The 10685-nt window shown below is 42.2% G+C and overlaps 2 protein-coding genes across 6 annotated transcripts in view; one reads left to right on the top strand and one right to left on the bottom strand.

Annotated features, from left to right (window-relative positions):
• Positions 1-2335, bottom strand: part of LOC104961872 (calcipressin-1) — a 7067-nt gene extending 4732 nt beyond the window's left edge. Inside the window, exons 1-2 of one of the 3 annotated variants that reach the window (XM_010790220.1) lie at positions 2127-2335; positions 972-1100 (exon numbers count right to left, since the gene is read on the bottom strand). In XM_010790220.1, coding sequence (XP_010788522.1) covers positions 972-1100; positions 2127-2159 — 162 coding nt within the window. In that variant the 5' untranslated portion in view covers positions 2160-2335. Of the gene's footprint in view, positions 1-971; positions 1101-1277; positions 1581-2126 lie in introns of those variants that run through there. The other 2 variants (XM_010790222.1, XM_010790221.1) reach the window with 2 other exon arrangements.
• The window catches only part of LOC104961873 (chloride intracellular channel protein 5), an 8543-nt gene extending 1156 nt beyond the window's left edge, over positions 1-7387 (top strand). The window contains exons 1-6 of one of the 3 annotated variants that reach the window (XM_010790227.1): positions 2945-3357; positions 5509-5620; positions 5742-5867; positions 5948-6054; positions 6238-6419; positions 6567-7387. In XM_010790227.1, coding sequence (XP_010788529.1) covers positions 5565-5620; positions 5742-5867; positions 5948-6054; positions 6238-6419; positions 6567-6728 — 633 coding nt within the window. In that variant the 5' untranslated portion in view covers positions 2945-3357; positions 5509-5564 and the 3' untranslated portion in view covers positions 6729-7387. Of the gene's footprint in view, positions 1-2944; positions 3358-5049; positions 5292-5508; positions 5621-5741; positions 5868-5947; positions 6055-6237; positions 6420-6566 lie in introns of those variants that run through there. The other 2 variants (XM_010790226.1, XM_010790224.1) reach the window with 2 other exon arrangements.
• Positions 7388-10685: the final 3298 nt, after the last annotated feature.

Raw genomic sequence — 10685 nt, 5'->3', positions numbered from 1 at the left:
AGTGTGTGTGTGTGTGTGTGTGTGTGTGTGTGTGTGTGTGTGTGTGTGTGTGTGTGTGTGTGTATCAGCAGTTGGTTGTGTTAGTGCTGACAGGCTCCCTCTACAGTAACACCCTGAACATTATAGCAGCCTTTCTTTGGAAATGCACTGCAGTTAAAGATTAAAGATACAAAGGTAGATTAGTCATAGATGTTACTACAGGTAGGGAAGGAGAAGGTGCAGTACATGAGATAGTATAGAGGACATGTCTTGAAGAATTTACTGCAGCTATTCCAACGTTAGAAATAGATACAAATTAGTGATCATCTCATAAAAACTGGATAAAATACTTTGAGAGAGCCGTTCTGCATAATGGGTACTTTTGATACTTTAAGTACATTTGACTCATTCCTGCACTTCTCTTGGCCTGTTGCAATATGTTATTGAAATAGTACATTTTGATGCTGATACATTTGTACTTTTACTCAAGTAAATTCAGGATGATTACTTGTAAGTGTAAAGGACCTCCCCGGTGCGGGAGGTCCCGGGTTCAAATCCCGGACGAGCCCTTACTTTGAGATTCTCTACTTAACTAAAACACATATTTCTACGTGTACATCTGTGTTGAATTTTTTTAGTGTTACCTAAACTGCACAACTGTTGTGAAAAGTCATGCAACACCCGAAACAGGAGATAGCAAGTTCGAGTCCCACTGCAGTCAGCATGCTCCTGTGGGGATTGTCCACAGTATTGAGTATGTAAGTCGCTTTGGATAAAAGCGTCTAACAAATGACATGTAATGTAATGGAGTACTTTATGTTGCATTGTTGGAGGAGCCTTGGACTTAAGATGTTCCTTGCATAACTACACTGTAGCTACAGTGCATTATGACAATGAAGCCTTTGTATATTTAAGACAATTTCATATTTACCTTTACTTAACTACAGCTTTGAGTACTTTATCTACCTCTGCATAAAGCAGGTTGGGCTTACCTTCAGTGTGTCTTCTTTGAACAGATCCTCCGGTACTTTGCAGGCGATCAGGGCGTTGGGTAGATCCGTAAACTTGACATCTACCGTCGCCTCTTCAGTGGCTGGCCGCTGCATCCTGATTACTGTCCTCTGCACACACAGCACAAAAATCTTTAAATATAAATAATAAAGACAAGGCTCGGCTAACGCCCACAGCCACAGGCCACGTATCAGCTGAAGTTGAGGCACAAGGATGCATTTAATGTCATGCGTACTACTAAAGCCGTAGTCGTTATTTCATTTAAATAGTGAGATGTTGAAGCTCACCAGAGCTGCCTTTCTTCCGTGTAACGTTATTAGCTTACACTAAGCTGGCTAGCTGCTTATGCTAACCAGGAAACTACAATAATGCCGCCGAAAAAGCGAAACACACGATATTCCTAGAATATTTTCTCTCACTTAAGTCTAGGTGAAGGTGGTCGTTGGGAAGGTGGTATTGTCTTAGACTAAAACAGCCAAATATTCTCTACTTTTAACTGAAAATAGTCTCCCCGAATCGATTTGTTAGCATCTAGCAAAGGATAAAGGAGATGACGTTATTCTTCTTCTTCTTTCCAGCAAGCTAGGCACAAGTATAGTGTAGTACATGTCTGCCCTCTAGCGGTGTAGTAACGTCAATTTAAAAGAGAAATCCCCTGTCACCAATAATGTTCTAGGGATTAAACTAACATTTAAAAAACTTCATCCTCAAAAACAATAACATTACAAATATAAAACAACAAGAAACTACAACAAAAGTACCTTTTTGCTTAGTTTGTTTTATCTAGCAGTCACTGAAGTTATATTGAAGACAAGCATGTGCAAAACTGCAAGTGAAAACCAAGGGAAAAAAAACATACAAATGTTTCCCTTCCACAAATGTTATAAGGATAATACCAAAAAAAAGTAATAGTATGTTATGTTTTGTGATTCATTCTGGATGGTATGTGAGAAGCAGCACGGTGCCATATTGTGTCACCAATGTAACAATTTAAAAGCTTACACGATGACATTCAAAATGAGTGTAGAAATATAATTAAACACTTTAAATGCTACACAAGGCTGAAACTGTATGTGTTTTTTGCATATTAGTGATATTTGTGTGTGTTTGAGGAATGTAACTACTTGCGCTAGTACCTGAGTGGCAAAAGGGTTTAAGCTCCAGGTCATGTGGGGATCAGCCACCACTTAATCCGGAGAGAGAGAAACTGTGAGAGGGAGGGAGTGAGAGAGAAAGAGAAAGGGAGGAAGAGAGAGAGGGGTGAGAAAGAGAGCGGTAGATTGTATTAATTGATGTCTAACTGTGCTAAAGACTGCAGAGTACTGCAGAGTACCAAAGCCACAAGGTAAGGGTGAAAGGATTGTACCACGAACCTCTACGCCTGGATAGACTTAATATCTGTGGGATTAAAATATCTAAATCTGGATTTTCTTTCCTTTGCCTGGAAGTTTGGAACTAGTAAATCTATTGGTCTTTTAGGATTGCATGCGGGTTTCCGATCATTTCCGGACCTCTCAAACCTGGACTCATCCGGAAATAATCCTACAAATTGCAAATTGGAATCCATTTCAGGAAGGTTCTATTTCACAATAATTTTTTTCTACTGTCTTTGGACATCACAAACACTGTTTAATCAAAACGTTGACATTTTGTAGATCCTTACAACAACCGTGGACACTAAGGCTCCAGTTCGTTCGAAGTAAGTGTCCTATCATTTCTTTAACTTTTATGATGGCTCGGCCAGGCTCCCTCCCTAACCCAGACCTCTCGAATGGTGCCATTATCCATGGCCCACTAGGGATTTGTTCAGACCTGGATACGNACTTGATGGGCCGCGCAGAGGGAGAAAGTCAGAAATGATTCAGAATCAGCGAATAGATCAGAGTTCTGATTTATGTCGCCATAAATGGAAACGAACTCGGCAAGAATGACGCCAGATCATTCTTATCAACCAGAGGAAAAAAGAGTCCCGAGAAAACGAAGCGGTGGAGAAAGAACTGAGGCCTGTGAGGAAAGGAGTGTGGGAATCTGAGAGTGGAAAAAAAAAGGAATGGTCAAGGAAGGAGACATCAGCAGATCTGAAAAGCTCCAAGGGAAGGATGACTGGATGAAGGAGCTGAAGTCCCGTGACTCAAAAACGAATCGTGGCCCAAAAAGGGGAATGAGCAGGTGAAGAAAAAGCGAGTGGTGCTGTTGAGGATGGACAGTCGTACATCCCCCAGCGGTGCGAGGGAGATGATCGGGAGGACACGAGGGAGAAAAAAAGTGAAACTGATCTCCCATAGGAGGCCGAGAGTCTCCTTTCCCGCTGGCACAAGAACAACAAAACACCCAGGACCCAGGACTACGAGGTCTCCCTCTATGTTAAGTAATGTTCCAACACATACTGTACACAGAATTAAATCCAGACGACACCATAAGAATGGTTTTGTACGGTTCTTGGCAGCATGAAAATGAACTCACTATGATATGTTTCCTTGGATGCCGTCTTGGCTTTTAACATTATATTGTGTGTGTGTGTGTGGTGTGTGCTGTTCATGCGTATGAGAGAGAATCCCAACTTGATCTGCCTTCTTATCTCATTAAAGACATCAGGCATGGTAGCCTACATTGACGTGCTACAATGGTAAAGGTCATTGACAAAGATTATATAGGGACACACACACATATCATTTAGAAGACGAATTATCCTTGTAAATGTGTAACCATCACTGATACTTACTTTTCCTCACACACATGCACACGAGAGGTCCGACATTCCTAACTGAGAAGAAAAACAAAAAGCGGGCAGCCTTCAGACGACCAGCAGAGAGGGTTTAATGGAAGGTACACACACCCCCTCTCTCTCACAACACACACACACACACACACACACACACACACACACACACACACACACACACACACACACACACACACACACACACACACACATACACACAACAAGCTTGTTCTCTGTGGGAGCTCACAGTCAAACAACGGCTCTCTTTGTCAGACACTCTGCTGGCAGCGCACACTCGGGGAGATGGAGTGGAAAGGTTCGCCGGACTCAAAAACACTCATATTTATCCAATCGGCCAACCAGAAGTCTTCACAAGATTGTTCAAATGATTACAAAACACAATACTTACTATTATTTCAACGTGTCATTAAGTACAGTATATATATATATATATATATATATATATGGTGTTGTATGCGTTTCAGGTGACTGAATAATAGTGCAGGTAGCATGCCGGGTTAATCTCTGCATTCTCACTGTAAGCTGATTAGCCTGCTGTTTGCTGCTGAGGCTCTGAGCACAGCACATTCTCAGCTTAAACTAAAAAATGCATGTCTAATATGTTTATTGAGGTAGGAGGACATGGGGTGACTAATAAAGGGTTAGTTTGTTTTGGATTTCAGGGCTGATGTAGAGTCTGTTCCACTCACTGAGGTGCGCTGATCCGCTGATCCGAGCTGTCTCGTCCACTTACACTCCTTCTTACCCGCTCCCTGTTCACATCTCAACAAGCTCTATTGGACTTTTCACGGACCTACTTTCTGTCCCCTCTCTATTTGGAGTTATTAGTGAGTGGGTGAAGGAGCTTTACTACACCCTGCTGGTTCCTAGGTCCATGCTCACTACTCCCTATCTCCCTGCAAGGAGCATAATATATACAGGTTCCTATACAGGCTACAGTTTAGCTTGGAAATCATGCTTCAATCACACACAAAAGACACCTCTGTGGGTGTGAAAAACATCTTTCCATCTCTGCTGCAACACACTGCATACATTGTTTGTGTTTGTGATGGAGCAAAGATTCCACCACCTCCCACTCCTCTAAGGAATAAAGGAATGATGTGCTTCCTAACATCAATGTCTTGGTGACTTCTTGCACTAATTGGTGAACACCTGTAGATGGACCAATGACTAAATTCCTCTCCCTAGATGGCTTTAGTCCTGTATTGTCACTTTGTGAATTACATTTTACCCACACAATGGGAGTAAAACACATTGACTTGAGACAGTGTTCAAACAAAGGGGGATTGTGTGTTGAGGAGACACTGACGTACCAGAGAAATCTGAAAAAGAAGCAGTTGAGGGGCAGCCAGACAGACGCACAGACAACATGGTTGTGTTGGAAGATAACAGGAAAGCTCAACACGGATTTTTACTACATTTGTCCTGCTTGTCTTGGTAAAAATATGTATTTTAGAGGAGTGTGAGCTTTCATACAATCCTTCAATTGTTCGCCATGTCCTGGTGTGACATTGCAGTTAAAAAATTGGGCTTCCCTACCATTGAGCTGTTTGTAAAGGTAAGTGATGTCTGCATGCTTCTGAACAGTCAATGTTGATTATTCATACAGTATCTTTGCATGGATGGGTCTCGTTTGGTATCTGTCATTTCCTGAAGCAGATATATGGCTCTTCTCCTGCTAGACCTTTGTTTGTGTAGGCCTACTATGTGTTCCTTTTTGAAGACCTGTAGCCATGATGTACTCTGTTAAATGTCTAATATGTGTGTCTTTGTGTAGGCTGGAAGTGATGGGGAGAGCGTTGGTAACTGTCCATTCTCTCAGAGACTCTTTATGATCCTGTGGCTTAAAGGGGTAATCTTCAACGTCACCACTGTTGACCTCAAACGGTAATACAGTATAAAACACAATTCTTTATTGTTAGTCAGTTCGTTTTAAGTCTTGTTGTTGGACCTCTTGCGCACACCACGCACTTATGTCTCTCTGGTATCTATTTTATGTCTGTTGTAGGAAGCCGGCGGACCTTCAGGACCTCGCTCCAGGAACCAACCCTCCCTTTGTCACCTTCAACGGCGAGGTCAAAGTCGATGTCAACAAGATCGAGGAGTTCCTGGAGGAGAAACTGACCCCACCCCGGTACACACAAACACATCTACACAACAATAAAAAGTGTGCAGGGGTATTCAGCTGACTTCTTATCTTGTCTTTTACATCAGCTACCCTCGACTTGCTACCAAACATTCTGAAGCCAACACAGCGGGGATCGATGTGTTCGCCAAATTCTCAGCGTACATTAAAAACACGAGGAAAGACACCAACGATGGTAAGAAGGAGAGACAGAATCTGTGTATGTTTCTCAAAAGTGGCCAGAAACCAAGAACAGAGCTAACTGAGAATTCCTTGGACTATTAGGTGGACTAAAACACAAGCCAGATATCATATCATAGCAATAATATCCTCTGATAGATTTGTGTGCTGTTCTCTCTGTTTGTATCTCTACCTGCAGTGTTAGAGAAAGCCTTGCTGAAGTCCCTCCGGCGTCTTGATGACTTCCTGAGGACTCCTCTGCCTGAGGAGATCGACGCTGACGCCTCAGGAGATGTGCCCGAGTCCTCCAGGAGCTTTCTAGACGGCCCTGAACTCACCCTGGCCGACTGCAACCTGCTGCCTAAACTACACATCCTTAAGGTTCATCCACCTCTATGGTCATATTCTCCTGCTCTATTGTGCAGGAGTCCTAGAACCTGGAAATTGGCTTTAGCACATCTGCACCACTCTACTCTAATATTGCGATGCGTCGATGACCAACACGTGTCAACTCACTACTCTTTGCAGGTCGTAGCCAAGAAATACAGAAGCTTTGAGATTCCAGCGGAGATGACGGGGGTGTGGAGGTACTTAAACTGCGCCTACCAGAGGGAGGAGTTCACCAGCACCTGCCCCGCTGAGAGGGAGATCCACTTTGCCTATCTGGATGTTGCTAAGAAAATCAAATGAGATGAAACAGAGAGGAGAGATGTATCATGCCTATCTGTAGTACAAGTAGACTAAATGAAGACCTCCAGGAAATAGAATAGGATGACCTATACAAAAAATAGTCAGTCTTTTTAACGTGTGTGTGTGTGTGTGTGTGTGTGTGTGTGTGTGTGTGTGTGTGTGTGTGTGTGTGTGTGTGTGTGTGTGCACGTGTGGGTGTGTGTTTCTATGTGGGCTCCCACAGGTTGGGTAGCACAGTCATGCTCTTCTTAATGCTTATTATTTTACAAATGATGACAAACAGTTTTTTTTTTCCAAGATGACGACTAAATAAATAGCAGAATTAACAAACATTACTTCAGTATTACTGCATTAGAAACCACTTAGTAAATGTTAAGTTCATTTTATGTTATCTAACAATCTGGGTTTGGTTAACAACGTGTCTTTTAATTTCTATCATGTCAACAATTTATGTGATCATATATCTGGAATTTCATTAGCATCACATTGTGAATGTATTGGATTCTAGGAGCCAGTGCGGCTGATGGAACCTTCAAGATTTTCCCTAGTGTTACCAACACTTTAATACACATATATCAAACCAACCATATTATCAGCCGGCTGTGTTCTGGCCTTATATTCTGTCTGAGGACAAACTTTAATAAACTGATTTAATCACTGTGTGGATTGAATTCTTCATGTTTTGCATCTAAAGAAATTATATCAGGTCATACACAACTAAATGGAATGCAGTTCAAATGATAATACATAAAGTGACAATCAACAAATATGGCCATTTAAAGTTCTAAATAATTGTAGTGTATATTAAACACATACACACACTTCGACGGTGGAGCATGTGCAGACACACACACACTGATCACCGGGGCGACAGTAACATTGACCTCTGTGGAAACCCTCTGAATGTAATGACCGCAGTTTGCACACAGCAAACACACCACGCTCAATGAGCTTAGTTACATCCAGAGGAGGAATGTCCTGTTCATATCGAGGCATCGTCAAGTTAAGTCACAACACAAATAGTGTTATTACAGGGTGAAAAACACAATAATGTCGAGCAAGTTGTGTAAAAACGCACAACCATTTCAAACAAAAAATTCTAAAATGTAATCTTGCCGCTTGGAAATCTCTTTGTTCTTTGGGTGCAATAGTTAAAAAAGATAATAAACACTCCTAGACTCAGTGTGTGATTTATTACATGTAGAATTAAGCTAAAACTCAAGGAAACTGCTGCTTATGGACTGTTTTTATGTAGCTGTCAGTCATTGTCACTACTCACTACCATGACGCAGCAGGTGACCCCAGAGTGTGAGTATAATGAACAACTAAAGAGAGTGCAGTGGTATAAAAATTAAATATCAATCTTTATTGTCACAGTGGGGTTTTGCCATGCTAGAAACAAACTTTATTTAAAATATGGTGCACACATACAACAACAGCGTGTGTCTGTCTTATAAGGGAACGAAAGGGTTAACAGGGTTCTCATGCGCCCGGCTTCAGGCACACATCGTCGTCTTTCACGGGTCAGTCTTGTTAATTAATGAGTGAATGAAAAGGTCCGATGCAAGGATGGCGCCGCTGTGGGGCTTCCCGGTGGCGAGGCAACGGTAGCCTAGCGCTCAGGTCCGAGAAGAGCGAGAGGAGAGGCAGGAGACCGGTGAAGGGATGAAGGGCGGATGAAGCTTGAAGTTTAACATCTTACACTTTTTTTTATCAATAAAACAAAATGTTTTCACTAGGCCACTTCTGCAGGGTCTGAAAGAATAGGTTTAGGCCTGCTGCCATCTAGTTTAGCATAAAGACTAAACGCTTAAGCCTTTATGCTAAGCTAAACAGCTGAGCCTCCATCCTTTTATTTAACAATAGAGAGAGGTATCGATCTTGCTTTGAACATTTGGCGTTCACTGACACCTTCAGATCATCCTTAAGCTAGTGGGTTCGCATGTCATGATGAAGACTACAACCAGCCTTCTGCATGGAAATGTTCATCATCAAACCATCATGGGAGAGTGAGGCAAGGTCTTCAGGTTTTTGTAACTGCCGTATGATTGTAAATGCAGGGGTTGATGGATGGATGGATGGATGGATGGATGGAGACCATCAGTTCTGGGAGCAGTACTTCCAGAAACACACTGTTGGAGACAAAGAAGAAGAAGATTATCATTCTCCAAGATCTACAAAGTTAAAGGCTAATACTGTGTTGGGTCATAATAGTTTCAGATGTACTATTCCGAGAGCTGCTTGCTTAGGATAATGCATTCTCGAGTCTTTTTCATCTTTCTCATTAGACAGTCGGCACTTTATATGACTTGATTTCTCTGTGTTGCCACCGTATAATTAATATGTAGTCTGCCCATAATGCAGACAGCAGAACGGAAAGCGTCCTTCACCTCTTTTGTTGGTCTTCTTGGTCTGCGTTGGGAGGGACTTCTTGAAATTTCGACCAGTCAGACTGGGGATGAGGACATCTGCACTGGCTCTGGATGCAGTGCTGCTGACTGCTGATGGGGCCACTGTGGTGGGCTTCACCCCTCCCTCAGCAGCAGGGTGCTTCAACAACAGAGAGAAAGGAGAGCAATGATTATTAAAACCAAGAATCATAAACTTCCTTATTCCTTTTTAAATGTAATTGAGAGCAAATATTTCACAGGTACTTACCACTCTATTTTTCCTTCCTGAATTTTTGCCATTTGCTGAAAGGACAAACAGAAATTGCTTTAGTGAAAATGACCCAGATGAAGTGAGAATAGTGGCTAAATCACTGGTGTATGTGAAGAGACACTAGATAGTCCAAAAGACAAGTATGCATGTATAAAAACAAACAATCCAATCAATGAAATAATGAAATGATATTAAACTAGCTGCATGCAGGGATCCAAATGTAAAGGATTATTCTGACCAATGGATACTTCTGTATTGGGTATTATACTGTAGGACATTCCATGTGTAAAGTGCACAGAAGCTAAAAGCAGATTTCCTGAGCTCAGCGCTAACTCAAGAGGGCTTTAAGTGTTAGCCAATCACTGGAGCCAGTACAACAAGGTCCAGAGGTCCAGTTCATTAATGACGTGATATAAGGTGGCATAACTCCAACGATGGCTTTATACAGAAAGAGATGAGGATGAGTACAATATGTATCCCTGAGGCCATGAAGAAATACAGAAAGCATTGGAGGACAGTTCCTGATTTTTAATGGATTGCTGCACAGCCAGTAATATAGACGAATGTGTCATCTGCATAAAGATGAACTTGACAGCCACTTTGAGATGGGGAAATATAATTATTATAACTGCTAATTAAGACTGGATAATATCATTTACATATACTGTAGATGTAGGGATGGAGCTTTGTTTTTCCATATGTGGGGTTAGAAAAGAGTGCTCTAAGATAAATAGTTTGAGGTATCATTACCTCTTGGCATGATGGTGATCCTGGAGCTCCGTGTGCTGTTAAACGCCCGGTGCAGCTCCTCCAAGGCTGAGATCATCTTCAGCATCTGGCCCCGTTTATCTGGCCCTGCTGTCCCCGGGCTGCTCCTCACCCTCCCTTCCCTGACGCCCGCAGTGATGGTCCTTGTCGTGGTTTTGTCAGTTCTCGTTGTCCCATCCACTCCTGCTGCTTTGGTACTCAGAAGCCAGTGTTTCAGGAACTGGCTAGGATTTGTCTTCTCTGGTACAGCTGATGCATGAGTGAGACTAGGAAGACTTTTTGCAAAGCCTGGGGAGAAAATCATATATTTTAAACGTTTTCCAGATCCAAGTAGGGTTTGTATGAAAAGGTTGACTGAGTTCAGGTCTCTGATTTGCTTTAATTCTCAGTCTGCCTTTTCGTAGCATACTACCACAGATCCTACACACACATGACCCTCAAAAAGTCCTTAACACAAACACACACACATAGCCTATTTTGGTGGGATACCATTGCTTTGCTGGTTGCTAGCAGAGTTGCTACGGGATC

The sequence above is a fragment of the Notothenia coriiceps genome, unplaced genomic scaffold (genome assembly GCF_000735185.1).
Source record: "Notothenia coriiceps isolate Sejong01 unplaced genomic scaffold, NC01 NC01_scaffold00033899, whole genome shotgun sequence".
NCBI classification, from domain to species: domain Eukaryota; kingdom Metazoa; phylum Chordata; class Actinopteri; order Perciformes; family Nototheniidae; genus Notothenia; species Notothenia coriiceps.
Note: the sequence above shows the minus strand (reverse complement) of the source record. Positions and strands in the feature narration are given on the sequence as shown.